The 16,136-nt window shown below is 36.0% G+C and overlaps 1 protein-coding gene across 6 annotated transcripts in view; it reads right to left on the bottom strand.

Annotated features, from left to right (window-relative positions):
• The window catches only part of UBR3 (ubiquitin protein ligase E3 component n-recognin 3), a 104,208-nt gene that overhangs the window by 62,109 nt on the left and 25,963 nt on the right, over positions 1–16,136 (bottom strand). For all 6 annotated transcript variants that reach the window (XM_035330973.1, XM_035330974.1, XM_035330977.1 and 3 more), the window contains 10 exons: positions 11,617–11,845; positions 7,291–7,470; positions 6,444–6,577; positions 4,827–4,913; positions 4,160–4,225; positions 3,981–4,070; positions 3,006–3,134; positions 2,874–2,926; positions 2,055–2,188; positions 1,458–1,543 (listed from right to left, as the gene is read on the bottom strand). In XM_035330973.1, coding sequence (XP_035186864.1) covers positions 1,458–1,543; positions 2,055–2,188; positions 2,874–2,926; positions 3,006–3,134; positions 3,981–4,070; positions 4,160–4,225; positions 4,827–4,913; positions 6,444–6,577; positions 7,291–7,470; positions 11,617–11,845 — 1,188 coding nt within the window. The remainder of the gene's footprint in view (positions 1–1,457; positions 1,544–2,054; positions 2,189–2,873; positions 2,927–3,005; positions 3,135–3,980; positions 4,071–4,159; positions 4,226–4,826; positions 4,914–6,443; positions 6,578–7,290; positions 7,471–11,616; positions 11,846–16,136) is intronic.

Below are 16,136 nucleotides of genomic sequence, written 5' to 3'. Positions count from 1 at the left end.
TAAGGAAAGCAAACATTACACTTAATGACAGTACACAGCATTTTACTTCCATCGACATTTTCACTAATTTCAGAGGCCACACTTGGGCAGTTCTCTGTGTTTACCACAAGAGGTCTGTATGCTCCAGATGCTATGGTTACCAGAGTGAACCAATTGTGTCTACAACACAGTTTTTTTAAACCACGCCAGTTCTTACATACTTACTCAAAAGGTAAGCATTGAGAACTCAAAACTACTAACCCCAGTTTATATAAACAAGTTTTTGTGTTTTCCACCATTTATGGACACTTAGGCTCTCTTAATACCAAGACTATTTTGTATTTACAGCTAGGTGCAGAACAAGCAAGTAAACAGCTTGGTATCCACACACACCATGCAGTTCTCCATCCGCGACTGGCTAGTTCTCATTTTTGGAAGTAATACTTATCAGCCTACTGACAATACCACAGATCACAAGTAGCAATTACAAATGAGTGAACTTCCGCTTAGCGATAAGTGACTGCTCATATAACAGGTTTACTTATTTTACATACTTTGGTGAATCGCTTAGGAAAAATGATCAAGAATAGGAAATTACAACATCGGGAACATCACAGAAGACGTGAAAATAATTTAAATGGAAACTGGTTTTGAAAATATAATAAACAAAAATAAAATTGTATATGTTATATGCTGAGTTGCTAGGATCTTATTGTAACAATTCAGAATCCATATTCTGTATTTCTCTCAGACTCCTCCTTTCCTACCTTTATAATACCTAGTATTTTTGCCTAATGCCTACCACTGGATTGCAAACCTCTGGGCAATCACTGCAAGGTATTTAATTTGCCTATGCAGCTTAGTACATTTACAGCAGTAAAACCTGTCTATCTGTATGGAACTGTTCTGGGATGTGAACCATTATTACTGCGCAGAAAGATCTAGAGTTTGTTCTTGTTCAGGCAAGATGCTTTCCCCCAGAACAGATACATTTCACATAAATTTCAAAACAGCATTCAGAACTGCTATTATTTGCATTTTTAGCTTTTGATATAAAAAGCAATAACTAATATAAGAGGCTTCTTTTTATAATTGGATATAATTAACAATAATTAAAGGCTAAAAACCAGATAAACGTGACACTTGGTTACACTTTCTACAATGTTATTGGAAAACAGACTTCTTGCCTTTCACCTGACTTTTGTAGTGTTAAAACAACAACAATAATAATAAAGATATCAGTTCAATATTTTGTATCCAAAACTATTTAAAACTATTACAAAGTCTTGCATATTATGTACAAAAGACCAAAGCTGGAACAAACATTTTTACTGACAATACATATATGCAAACGCATCTTTACAAAATTTGTTACAATTACATAAGCTGAAATATGATGTTCAAGCTCCCAAATCCCACTACCCTCCAGTACCTGTCATTTTCATTCACCCGTATTAGTTAATATATTCCAAGGATATGAGATCCAGTAATGAACTGTGCGTCCTGTCATTCATACAGAGTTGAGCTACCATCTCTGCTCTGAGGATCTCATCATCTGTCTTTCCTGTAAAAAAAAAGAAAAAAAAAAAAAAAAAACATTAAAACATCATGACTTAAAAACACACAATCAGCAAATATTTGTCATCAATATAAGCTATATTTGATACAAACATTAATTAATGATATAGTGCTATAAAAATACAGCAAAAAATAGGAAGTGGCTGCACACAGGGAGCTGTGCTCAAAGGTTGTGAAAGGGACACAACCTCAAACAGAAGAAACAAGTACAAACTGAAACTGCCTGTCATTCTGAAAAAATATAACAAATCTTTTTGCCATCACACACAACTAAGTAACTTAATTTCATTAAAGCCATTTTTCTCCTTCTCCACATATTTTGTCCATTTCTAATTCATAAGGGATTAAAATTCAGTAACTGGTAAGAATGAAACCATGTGTTGAACACTCTTAGTATTTGGCTAATCAGCTTTATTGTAGCTACTAAAGGTTGGGAGACTTGAATACGCATAGCCACATTATTTACATACAAGTATCCCTACAGCAGTGGTTCTTACCTAAATGTAAACGGAGACTTAACAGAAGGACCAAAAACGTTAGCGCTCCTTCCAACATGGACCTTTCATGCTCTGAATCAAGAACTGTATTTTGATGCTGCGATGCCATTGTTAACAGATCTACCACCTTAAATCTACATAGCAAAGAGCGAAGTCAGAAACATTGTTCTCCAACATTAGAATACTAATGTTAAATGTACTGATTAACTTAGGGCACCATCTAAATCAGCTCTAATTTAATAGAAAACAAAATGCAAGTAATGCAGGAATATGCAAACATGAAAACTCTCTTAATTTCAGATATATTTTTTTTTTTTTCAGAACTGTGGAATGTGCTATAGTGCTATTTACTCCACATGAAAACATCTTGTATTTATGAAATTATTACAGTCAATACCATTTAATGTTTTTAAACCCCGATTTTATTCTATAACCAGGAAAGCAGGCATCTTTTCTGTGGCTCTTACCATTGCAGTTTTATTTTATACTTCCAGTTAGCATATTCTGAAAGCTTACACGTGAACTTGTAAAAAAAAAAAAAAAAAAAAAAACCACAACCCACAAACACTACCTCACACTCTGAAGACACTCAGTAAACAAAATATCTCAAGCTTCACTACTGCAAAACAAAAGCCAACCATGTATAAAGTCAAGGATGAGAGACAGCTTTTTATCCCAAGTCCTTATTTATGTATTAGTTTTGGCTAGGCAAAGTTGTTCCACTAAAGACTATCAGATATGCACCTTTTCTCTCACATGGCATTAATTAGTCAACAGCCAGGAAAACATTGACCAAGAACATTAATCTTATAATCCTACCTTTCAAAAACTGATGAAATAAAATAATCTGGGTCAAGCCTAGAGGCACAGACCTGTGGAAAGAAAATAAATTAACTTCATTTAGTAGTTTGTTTTCAAACAAACACTGGCTTGGCTTCTCAGAAAACTTACTTGCAGCAGATAAATGTCAGGATCAATCATTGAATTGCAGAAATGAGACTGCACGTAAGTCATTGCCTGCCCTTTAATTTGTAGGCCATTTCTAACCCACATGTTGCTATGAATTTCAGAAAGGCTTGCCTGTTCAGGAAAAATAAAAAAAATAAAATTGATAATATAGCTGTACAATTCAATGTTAGCAGATCAGTGTGTTATTATACATATTCATACATGTACACTATAATTGAATAATAATTTACTTCTCACAGTGAGTCAGGGAGGAAAAGGGATGAGTGGAAGTCTACAAAACAGATACCACATCTCAGTACAAGAATGTATTTCAGACAACAAAAGTGATCAAATCCAATGCAGTGATTCCCCCCCCCCCTTCCCTTCCCCCCACAACTGCCTTCCCCCAGATCTTAAAAAGGACTCCAAACGTGGTGTTATCAATAGTTAAAAAGAAGTTAGGTATAAAAGTAGTGATTACAAATACTGCTCAGTATCATTTACATAAAATAAACTTTTATAAGTAAGAATAATGCTGCAGCAGCATCCACTCTTGAATGCATTTTGAATTTTCAGATTGAGTTTTCTTTTCAACTTGCACTCCATTAATAGCTACTCCATGAACAAACTCCTGTATTCAAATTTGGTCATCTTGATACCCTTTTTGGAAGTTATCTGGTGAATATTGTCATCACACTTCTCTAAATTGTATTGTTAACTAATACTACATTTGATTTTGGAAACATGAGGTGAAAAAAAGTTCATCCAACTCAGTATATTCTATTTATTATATTGTAAAATATCAAAATAAGTGATAATTGACAATTAATATTCCCCCTTATTAAATACTTCTAAATATATTCAAATTACCAGGGCTAAAATAATCAGAAGTGTTTGTTGTTGTTTTATTATTATTATTAATTTTTTTTTTAATTGTGGATCTCTACATCTGCATCAAAGACAGAAGCTTGCCCATACCTGAATCTGAAGCGGGTGAATCATGAGTTTCATCAGCATCTCCTGATCTGGCAAGATAGTATCCAGATCTAGTTCTTGGCACTTGACAGCCTAGAAACAAAAGCAAGTACAGATTGTACCGAATAATCACACTCAACATGGATTTTCCATCTTCTGTGCAACTAAAAACATGTGCTTACCTTACTTAAAAACATTGCAAAGTAACGATGCAGTGGCAAATGAAAAGTAACCTGGTTCGGAGCTGGCTGAAAATAAGGTACAAATATTTTAACATCATATATAAAACAAAAAAAGCCACACACCTATAAGTGTATTTATCACAATCACCAAGAACAGTATCTTGCATGTGGATTTACCCTCCACTAACCTAGTATATGAATTAATTCCCCTGCCCTTTCTGAGGATTCAGAAATGTCCCTTATTCAGACTCCCACATAGTCTCTTACTAAGCCCCCAATAGGTAACAACACCCTGAATCAACTGAAAGAGTATCCTTGCTAAGGTAGCCAAGCTGCCTCCCCATTACTGTATCAGAAGAGGACTTTCATCTTGCTACAACATTCAGTAGAAAAGTAACAGCAGCACTTCTGTGAAGACTCACACAGCTTAAGTTCGCACCAGCAAATTTAAATCATTATAACTTCAGAAATACAGGATCCTAGGACATTACATTGCAACTATCAAATACAAAATATGATTTCAGCAAGGCAACTCCTTTTCAACCAGTACCTCAAATAATGAGGTAATTGGGGCTGGAGAAGCATTTGAAGCGTTCTCCATGTCTGGAGAACCCTTCAAGTTTAACAAGGGTTCCACAATACCTTGCTTAAATGCATTGATACATACCTCATCTACAAAATTGATAGCATCAAACCAGTCCTGAAGTGCTTCAAGGCAGTATCTGACAACATTTCTTGTGTATTCTTGTGTTTCCTGCAGTAAGAGAAACCACCATACTACACAAGCCAATACAGCGTCAGGAAGTGTCCCTGTTTTCCTATTACGAACGCATGGGATTACGTCAAGAATACTTTTACTGTACTGTTTATGCCCCCATCATATAGAAATTGATAAGTATTCAGATAGTTTCAGTGCTACTCTTGGTGGTGAGCATTTTAATGGTGAGAACTAAGGCACCTTCAAAATTATCAGCTGTTCTTATTAACTACAGGTTTTTGCCTTTTTAAAATTTCCGCATTTTTTTTCCAAAAAAAGCAAAACGCAAGCATTGAAAAAAGCCTTTAGTTTTCATCTAAAGGAATTGCTAATATCCTCTAAGTTTCATCTACTGAAACAGCTTTACAGACTTGTGCTAACAAAATGCACATGCAAAGTAAGGACAAAACACTACTACACAGATTTTAACAATATGAAGACCTTGTTTTGACTGTATAATAAAATATAATGTTATAACAACGCCCTAGGAGAAAAATATTTTTTCAGATTAAATAATGTATTTCAAGTCTAGAGGTATGCATTGCCCTCCAGGCGTGAAGCAGTGGCACCAAGAATGGAAGGAGGAAGAGGAGGTAAACCAAACTGCTCTTCCATCAGAGGAACTTAGAAACCCTCATTTCTTACAGACTTTTCCCTTAATCTGCCCTTCTCCCTCAACAGACTCTAGACCTGCCTCACACTCTGAGGATAGCTCTGACATGCTTCTCATGCAAACAGTGATAGGTCTTAAACAAAAGCCCCCCAGCCCTAAACTTAAAAAAAAAGTATTTTGAAAAAAACAGCAGTTATAATTCAGTGTTCAAAAGACATATTGGTGTATTCATAATATATCAGTATAATTTATATCACGGAAAAACTTTTGCAACTGCCTGATTTAAACTGTTTAATAAAATGGATAGTGTTCATGCACATTTTTTCAGTGCACAGTTCAATTCAGGTATTACTGTCTCATAGACATTACAAATCTTAAATCTTAATCTTTGAAATTAGCTTATTATTTAATAAAAACAACCATAAATTCTCAATAAAAAGGTGTTTATTTTCCACACATTAAAGTATTTTTATAACCAGATGGATTCAATTTTCACTGTTATTTTTTATAACTTAGAGTCTAGAAAACAGTAAAAACTCTTTTCTCTAGTAAGGAGATGAACAGATGTCATAACCTAAGAGGCTTTTACCTCATGTTGTTAGTAAAACAATACAAAAATATAATTACTCCACTCTCCATCATAAGGAACCTTCTATATGTAGACACAATCAATATTATAATCCCTGTAGGATCAACTTATTTATCTCCCTTCCCACTGAACAAAGGCAGAATGGGTCAGAGATCTCTATCAAGTTCTTCATCATATTAGAAGTTATTCCATATGTACAGTCAGTTGGCCCTAATCCTAACCCAAACTCGTGCTCCCAGTGTCCAAACCAGACAGGACTTTCAGATTTGAAAACTCAAATATGTCATGAATAGAACATAAATAATGACAGAAATGTTAGTCTTACCCTAACTTTGCAGTGTGACAGAAGACCCCACATTGGCTGGGCACAGGCTTCCAGCTCAGCAGCAAAGGCAGCATAGTATGTCTGTGACTCAAACTCCACGTGCTCATTTAATTCTCGTTTATTTAAATTCATACCTTCAAATAGATCAGCAGAGTTATAAAACAGAATATCCAACTAGGCTGAAATGGAATGCAGTGTTTTCAGTGTTACACAAAACTATTGGAACAAGCAGTTTGAACAGGAGTACATCAAAAAAGAGCAACAGCTATAGACTGGCTAGCAACTGCAGCCCTTGCTTGTCTGGCAATGTTAACATGGACAGCAGCCCCAACCCTCAGTTAGTCAATGAACTTTTGGATGGAAAAATATCTGCACCTCTTTCTAGGCACGTTTACCAATTGAAAAGTTCATGATAAATATAAAGTGTATATTACATATAAAATATTCTATCATAATAAAAACATGCATCTTCAGAGCAAACGTACAAAAAGATCCAAGTTTATCAGGTGATTTTACTCAGTATCTAAATTTAGAAGCATACCAGTAAAACTTCCAGTATAAGTTATGACTTGCACTGTAAGTTCAACCTAACAATTATGGCACCATCTCACCTCACTCAGGTATGATGCAACTGCTCTTTAATCAGATCATACAAGACAAATATCCATTAGATCTTTTATTCTTAGAAAATCTACCTGCTTTCTAGAATATGTTGTTCCCTTCCAGAAAAGCACACTTAAAGAATATTAATGAAACATTTACATGTAACAGGATAAGGATTTTGCTACTGTGAACATTAAGCTGTCTTAACATTCTTGTATCTGTACAGATTTTAAAAGTCACGTACCTTGAAAGAAAGAAACAAAATTCATCCATGTTACCAGAAGACCATGATCTTCCAAAAACTTCTTCGCCACGCTTTGGTGTGAAAGTATGTTTATAAAATCACTAACAAGAGGCCAGTAGGTATTATTCTTCAGTAGTGCTTCCCCACAATTCACCACAACATGTAAACTATTTTCTTCATCTAGATTATGAAAGAGGGAATAATAAACTTTCCTGTTTTGCAATTTTAAAGTGTTAAGAAAAGTGTTATTTAGTCTGTGGTACTCGAGGTGATTTCCTGACCTATGGACTCATCACCATAGATGCCACTCTAGTAGGAGATGCCCATACTTTGAACAAGATCATAACCTTTAAAGTGTCATTTGAACTGTAGCTGCACCAAAACTCCTCATATTCACCCTCACCCCAGTGACATGAGAATCTGTCACTTGTTTGTTTGGGAGCATTTAGCATAGATCAAAGCCTTCTTGAAATCAGAGTCCAGCCAAGCAAGGAAACTTGATCTCCAGCGTGTCTGGCCTTTGTCCCTAGCTCTATGCAACAGGGTGTGCAAATTTCTCTTCCCCCTGTGCTCGCTCATCAACAGCCACCTGACAGGAACTTTTTCTTTTCCTCTCCTCTCTGACGAAAACACTGTGCCAAATTTATTGTTTTAAGAAAGCTTTCCAACTAATTTCTAACAGAAGCAAAACTGGCAGTTTGTGCCCTAGTGGAAGTAGTGTTGATACTCAAGCGACACAGGCTAATAGATGCATTAGCAAAATCATCACGGGTATGCCTCTGTGAATATTGTTAAGATGCACAAGACCACCAAACACTTTTTTTTTTTTTTTTCTATGAACATGTGAAACCCATTTTGAACTTGACACGCTTCCGGTAATCAAGCTACCTTACAGCATGCAAACAGGAATCCGGAGCTCAAAACCTACACCAAATCTTGAGTCTGAAGAGAAAGACATCAGAGAAAAGGATTTCCACTCTGGATCTGGGAGAGAAAGAGGGTTTATGCAGTTTTTCAAGAGTAGGACAGGAGCAAGTTCCCAAAAGGTGGAGGGAAGAAATTAGGGCAGAAGAGAGAAGTCTCTTCCCCTGAATCACAGAAGTACATCTTCTCCTCTATATCTGTCAAATAAATCTGTCAAATAAAAGGAAACAGGATTGGTCCTGGATTCACGATGCATTGGAAATAACCTTCCAGCACCCCTTGCTAGGTACTATCCTAACTCAAGCCAATAGAATTAAAATCTTGCATCCGATGATCAGCCTTGGGGATGGCTCATGTCCAGTTTAAATGCACCAAAGGACCCTTGCAGTTACTCCTTATGCAGGCAGAAGGGCCATAAGCAGTACAGCATAGCCAAAGCAAAAATACACTGCTGTTAAGAGACTCCAATCTCTGGCCAATGAAGCATGTGTACCTGGACAAGTTCCCCCTGGCATATATGTAAGCAACTTCCTTTCCTCTCCTTTGCTATTGAAGAAAACACTTTTTTCCTTTTACTCCAAGTTGTTTCCTTTTCTTGATTTATTGGTACCAAGAAAGAAAAACAAACAAACAAAAAAACATTTTCTTCCATTACTTCAGAGGTTTTCTAACATAATAACGTATATTTTGATCTTGACAAATTTTACTTCCCAAGAACATAGTACGGTTAGAAAAAACGAATCATATGCTGAAAATCATGAAAATCATGAAAATCATATCTGAAAAAATATGCTGCTTGTGTTATATGCAGCTACAAACAGATACTTTCTTGTTACAAGGCAAGAAGAGCTCAAAATTATTTAACTGACTCCTATCTGTTGCACTGAGGTCCCAAAAGGAACAGGGAGCCAGATGTTTAAGAAGCTACACAGAGCACTTCTCTGCCACAATTCATCAAACGCTCCTTAATCACTCCTGTTACCTTGTGCAGAGGAAGGGAACCAGGTCTGGCTGTTGGGCTGCCTGGCTCCCATGTGCTCACATCGCCTAACCAGGAAGAGGATAAGATCTCAACTGTCTCTGCCTGAACCCTCACAAGTACTTCGCAAAGACCTAACAGCTAGCTACATGTTCCTTTAGTGGGGTGGAGACACCCTAGAAATCCAAATTTAAGTTGGCCAAGGCATCGTCACTTCTTCAGAGTACTCTGAGAGTCAGGGTTATATAAGGGCAATCAAAGGGAAAGTGTTTTGGTTTTGATTTCTTGGTTTTAAGAAGGAGCCATTACCAGAACATTTTCCTTGGGGGTATAAATTCTTCCATTAGAAGTTCAGTAGCAGAAAAGTACTGGGGGGGGAAGCCCTCTAAGAGCATAGGGACATCCGTCTTCTTGGGGAGACGGTTTTACCATCTGCACCCACATTTATCCTCACCCTTTCACACTGGGAGAGGATTAAGAAGAGCTAGTAATGCGTTCCAAGTTGGCATCAGCATGGCTCCCAGGTCAAGTCTTTGTTTCAGTAACAGAGGTTGTCCATAATCACTTGGCATTCACAAATACCCTGAATTAACTGAATATTTTTAACAGGTCTCCAAAAGACAATTAACATTAGTGAAAAATGCAAACTAAACATGCCTTAGCAGATTCAATTCTTGGTATATGTTATTCTTACTCCTCTTCAACGTACTTTCTCCATCTATTCATTGGCTGGATTTGTAAGCTTTGTCTCATTCAGATCCTATAATGGCCTACTTGTTTCTACTAGCTGCACAAACAGAATTCTTATAAATTTATCCCACCAGCATGGACTTGTAACAGACCTCTTGCTATTTCCAGAATCATAAATGTATCCCTTGAACTAAACACAAGATACAAGCCCAGAGAACTGCAAAAGAAGGCTAATAAGAACGAGAGGAAACAAAACAAAGTACTTAATTAAAATTTTTCTTGCAATTTACAGCCTGCCTGACCCCACGCATACAAAGCGGCAAGGAGGATATGTTGTGAGCACATTAAAAAGCACCCAGACTGACTCCACAATGGAGTCTTAGCTAAGACAAACCACTGGTACTGGGGAAGTAGGTAACATCACACCTTGGGAGAGCTGCTCCACAGACAAGTGTTTTCTCACAAATCTATGACAAATATAACTGATGTTATTTCAATTACTAACTCCAGCTTATATAATTAACTACCATGAAGTTTCTCCAGATGTTGCCTAACCACAGTCATACCCCTCTTTTTCCCTGATGCAAATCCTGATCCATTACCAGAAAGCTAGCAACATCCTAGAGCAAACAAGTAAAATTCAGAAAATGCTTTGAAAATAGCTTTCAATGGAATTCCACCAATATAGCATTAGTTTAGCAAAAATCACTTCATATACAAACTGTTTAAGAAAAATATATTCAACAACGCATTGAATGAGTCCACATTCACAACATTTTTCTTTTGCATACTGTAAAAAAACTCATGTAGGGCACCAGAAAAATTTTCCATGTTGAGGTCCAGCTGAATGAGAGCACATGTTATGGCTAGATGACGGGGAATTTCCCATTTCAGTACAAGGCATTCTGTATTAGGCTATATGGAGAGTGGGCTAAGAGATAAATTACTTCAGACAAAAAAACTAATTTCATGCAGAAGTTGACGATATTTATCTAGCAGCAACACTCAACCTATCTAGAGTATTTTTGAGTTCAAACTAGGATAAAGAGGGTTGAGAGGTTTGCAGTCTGTTAGGTACAGGAAAGCACAAAAAAAAAGTCAATAAAATTTGTTGTGCCACCATCTTCAGATATGGACAGGTAAAACAAGGAGGACAGAAATGAGACTGCTGTTTTCACTATAAAAGTTATACAATATGCATTAATTTAAATTCAAATTGCCACTCTGTCAACTAAAAGCATGATCAAATGATAATATTAACGAAGTTAAATGATTCTCCCTTAATACCACCAATCCTTATGAAGGTAAAAAAAAGTAATTTCAAATACTTCAAGTAGTTTGTGAAATACTACAAAAATATTGATTAAATGAATAAAAGTCTCATTTTTCGTATGCAATTTCTCATCCAAACAAGCTTCATACTGTATATCCACTTTAACCAACAAATGGAGCACCTGCAAGATAGCGCTCTATTCTAAATTACGTAACATTCTTACAAAAGAAAACACTACAAAACAGAGGATAAAATATCAATACAATTCTTGAGAACTATCTACATTTCTAGGAAGTTTTCTAGGAAATTCTCAGACTCGGTCTCTACCATATATTGCTATATCCTATGCGTTTTGGAGATGGGAGGGAAAACATGCACTGAATTTACAAAGAAAAGATATTAAACTTTCTATAGAATCAATTTATTTATTATCTATGGAAACAAGAAAAAAACAACCTACCTTGTAATTCACTTTTAATAAGGCAACTTTCCATCATATATAATAGAACTGTGACCATAATATCCAACAGCTGACATTCTTCTGTTACTTGCCGTGCAAGTTCTTCATTACTGAACAACTGAACACTGATATGCACAATTCTATTAGACATAGTGTCTGATTCATGGCTTTTCTTCAGTGTTTTCATAATAAAAGCATAATGCTGAACAAAAGTTTTGGTAAAAGCAATCTGAAAATTATGAAAAAAATGATGTTAACAAGCACCATTCCTTCCATTATAAAATACTCTCTTACGAAAGTACTATTAGTACATCCTTGAAACACCTAGTTACCATGGCAAACCAAAACTGATGGTCCCATGTCTAGTTTTTCCTGGAACATTCCACATGAAAAGGCACATCTATAAAGAGGGGTAACCTATGCTTCCAATATTAAGTAATATCAAAATCCAACTTCCTCATTATATACATTCTACAGAGAGAAAAAAACAACCCACAAACACAGAAATGTTGAAACAAGACACGTAAGGTCACAGCATACCTGTGAAAGTAATAACATTCTAATATTAATTTATCTTTTTTTTTTTTTTAAACATCCTAAAACAGGGTGTAACATCCCAAAGTGACGTACTACAAACAATGAGATCAGTGGTAACTAATAAAATGGCAGTAACTTGATCACTTGCAATCATCTACCTATTGAGGAAGGTTTTCATTCATCTGTCAGGGATGACATTTTAACACTGAATTTAATCTACTGTCAGAGTATCCTATTTCTTTTTAATAAATTGTTATTAAAAGCTTTATTTTTATAATTAATTGCTTTCTCCTAAATAACTGAGTCATCAACAAGCTTTGCTATTCACTATACAACTGTTTTTTCTAAAATCAGATCAGTATTTAAATATATCAATCAATACATATGAGTCTTGGAACAATTTCCTGGGCTGCCCCATTAGCCTTAACTTGCACTGTAAACCAACCTCCTGCACTGCACATATACATGTGCTTGTCTGCCAGCTTTGAAATCACTTCTCACTCAGTACTTTCAATTTCTGAATTAACACCATCTGGACTTCCTTTGCTTAATAGGAAGAAAAAGTACATGTTTCACAGTGTTGAAGATTTTCATCTCAAAGTTTAATATCGCATATCTATTCCTTCTGGAAGTATTCATCTTTTATAAACACAAAATAAGACATTTGAAATCCACCCTAAGGCAGTTATCACTACACTGTACACAAATCACTACTTTATTTTTACCTGTCTCAGATTCTGCACTTCTGTATTTTTTATTGTAGCACTATCATGATAACATAACACTGCTGCTGGGCACAAGGATGGCTTGTGCCCAGCAAATACCATCAAAAATAAATATCAAATTGCTGACGCAAAATAAACAAATCTGAGCGGGATATTACTGCAGGAAACACCACTACATCCCCTAACTTACCCTGCTTTACCTAGCCCAAAATGATGGAAGCCTGTATAATAATTGAAAATGTCTTCTATGTACAGCGCCTAGCACAATGGTGATTATTTTTAGCTACAGCCTCTTGCAGCAAATACATAGCAATGTATTTGCAATATACTACCTAACTTGTTCAGTTATTACAACAGCATTCTGGCATTCCAACCTAGAACAACCGATCATATAATTTGTTTTAAATTAAGGCTTGATACAACTACAATCACTGGCAATGAAATTTAAAATAAATTATATTTATAACAACAAAACATTTAAGCTATTAATCTGGTCTTTTAAGTTAATATATTAATGTTACTATCATTATTTTTAAAATCATGATTTACTACTAAACTCCAGCAACACTAAAATACGGCATGCAATTCAGCAAAACAATTTCATAGTTTTCATTTTCCATCCCGTTATTTCTTCACATAGTATTACATTTAAATAGGATTCTAAGGTTACGTCATGCAGGAACTACACTTGTCTTGAACTGAGTGCTTTGTAAAACAAGTTGATTGCAAAAAAGGTCCTGCTAAGTCAATTGCTTGATTTATTTAAATAAGCACACATCAAATCTTTTTGTGCCTTACACGTATGATAATGAATTTCTGAAAGTACTGTGGATTCACGATCTACACAGCTTAATGCTAGAGTCCTTAACACACTTCAACACAAAGGCATAAGCTTTACCCATACATTCATTTGTAATTTCAAACAACACAGCTCCTTCCAATTTTGAAAGGAAAAAATAAAACTCAGTTCCAGAGGTTAAAATGCTGAAATACTGTGGTAAACTGCAGCCCATATATTAGAATAGCAAGAGGGTGTTAAGTCAGTCCAACTACTGCAACATCCTGAGTGGCTAACACCGTATAGACAAGAGGATGATAAGGAATGGAGTAAAAATGCAGATATGGCATAACTCATCTTTCCAAATATTCATTCAGCTTCCAACCATTTGCAAGTAGTGGCTTCCTAAGACAGATGTGTTTTTTGCATATTTAATTACCTTCACTGATTGACTCTGTATGATCTTGCACTGCCTCTATCTAGATTTGTAGCCTATGCAAAAACAAAGCTCTTTTTTTTTCATCTCATCTTTCCTCTTAGCTGCCATTCAGCAATCCCAGAACTTTTAGGAGGCTAACATCAACCCCCTAGCTCAGATAGAGAGAATTTGCATCTCCCATGCTGCCACATGAAAGTTGTGCTGAAGTTTAGTTTCCAACAGAAAAAACATTCTACAGAATTTGTAGAATGGCACATCCAAGAATCGGTGAAGTCCTATTGCTCTAAATTCCTTGGCCTTCAGTATGGGAGATGCCTGAAGACACACAATTTCTGCTTCTTCATTTCTTTATATTCTTTATTCCAGATTACAGCAAGGCTCCACTCTTGAATAATTTATACTCTTCCACCAGTTTGCTGTTTATAGTCAACCACTTTTCTTTCTCCTGCAAGGTCCGTTCTATTTCTTTTGTTTTTCTTCTTGCAGAAACCTTGACAATACAAAAACACATTTAATTTCTCGGAAGCTCCAGTGAGTTTCTCTTTTACTTTCTTTTTCTTCACTTGTAAATCTTCAAAGCCTTAAATGTCTGAAAGTGCCTGAAGGGATGCCTCAGGCACAAACCCTGTAAAGGCAAAGACCATAGAGCTAGTTAACTCGGTGTTTTAACCTGCATTTTCAACACCTCTTCCCAATACTCAAACCCTAAAAGAGGTTTGTTTTCTTATTTAAAAGGAAAGCTGTGCAAACAGAGATTGCTGGCGTTTCACTGACTCCTGTGCAGGGTATGGTGGAGTCAGTCAGCTGCACTACATTTACGCTAGCGATTAGAGATTTCAGCAATTTCAGAATGTGTACAGATAGCCAGCTCTGTGTCTACCTGTCTGGCTAGCTCACTCAGTTTATCAGAAAAACAACCTTGCAAAAGAACTCTGATGGTTTAATAAGCTAAGTTAGCTCAGTACAAAAAAATAAAAAAAAAATCAAGTTGCTACAACAGCAGTACCAGAAAAAAAGTAAGACAACAGTACATGTGGTAAAGATGAAATGGGAGAAAGTAGCAGAAAGCTGAGAAATCACATGAATGTTCATATCCCTACAGGCATTTCCTGCTCTGACTTTGCTTACTGTTGAAAAATATCTTTCAGACAATCACAGCAATTAAAATAAACATAGATTCTAAGAGATGTGAAATAACTAGGGTTCGTGCTAATATTAAGTTTGTATGTAGGAACTGAGTTAACTGCTGTTTAATCAAACACAATATTAACTTGGTAACAAAACAAAAAGGAGTGTTTAAATAATCCTTTTGTCTGAACATGCAGTATGGTGGCTGGAAAATGGATTGCTTCCAGATAAAAGGTTGCAACCAGTAGACGAAGCGAATATACCACAGCCTCCATTCCTAGTACACAGCGAAGGAAGATCATGAAAAGCTCATTGAAGACTGAGGTTTCTTGCCACCAGAAAAGTGATCCTAAGATCATAAGAAGTTGTAGTTATTACTTGTTATATCATAAATGTAAACATATCAATACTTACCAGATTCCTCCGCGTGCTGCTAGCAGTTGGGTGTTTTCACAGACAGTCAGGACTCTTAACTAGCAAAGGATCGGTAGAACTGGGGGTCCACAAGGGTCTCCAAATATCAAGAAAAATTCAAGCTTTATGGCAAGGGATATTCAGTCAAAATGTCCTTACATCTCCTCATGTGTTAGTTGAATCCAAGACCAAGATGGATCTAAGCTAAGGATCCAAAGCAAAATAATGTCTCGACATGCACATTGTATAGCTGAAGATCCATGTTTTATCCTTTTCTTTCTTGCAAGTTATCTTCATATCCTTTACTCTGATACAAGGTTTCAAGGGGGCACAGATGCAGTGCTACACCATTACAAAGGAGCATTCTTGAAGAAATCTTCATGCCTGGACTTCAGGATTTCTTGATCTTTGCCTCCCAGCAGGAATTGAGAAGGTCCAAAACTTTAGCACGGCTCAAAAGTATGACGTGATCAGAGCAAAATGTTAAGCCTGACTGCTA

Source organism: Oxyura jamaicensis, chromosome 7 (assembly GCF_011077185.1).
Source record: "Oxyura jamaicensis isolate SHBP4307 breed ruddy duck chromosome 7, BPBGC_Ojam_1.0, whole genome shotgun sequence".
In the NCBI taxonomy this organism is placed as follows: domain Eukaryota; kingdom Metazoa; phylum Chordata; class Aves; order Anseriformes; family Anatidae; genus Oxyura; species Oxyura jamaicensis.
Note: the sequence above shows the minus strand (reverse complement) of the source record. Positions and strands in the feature narration are given on the sequence as shown.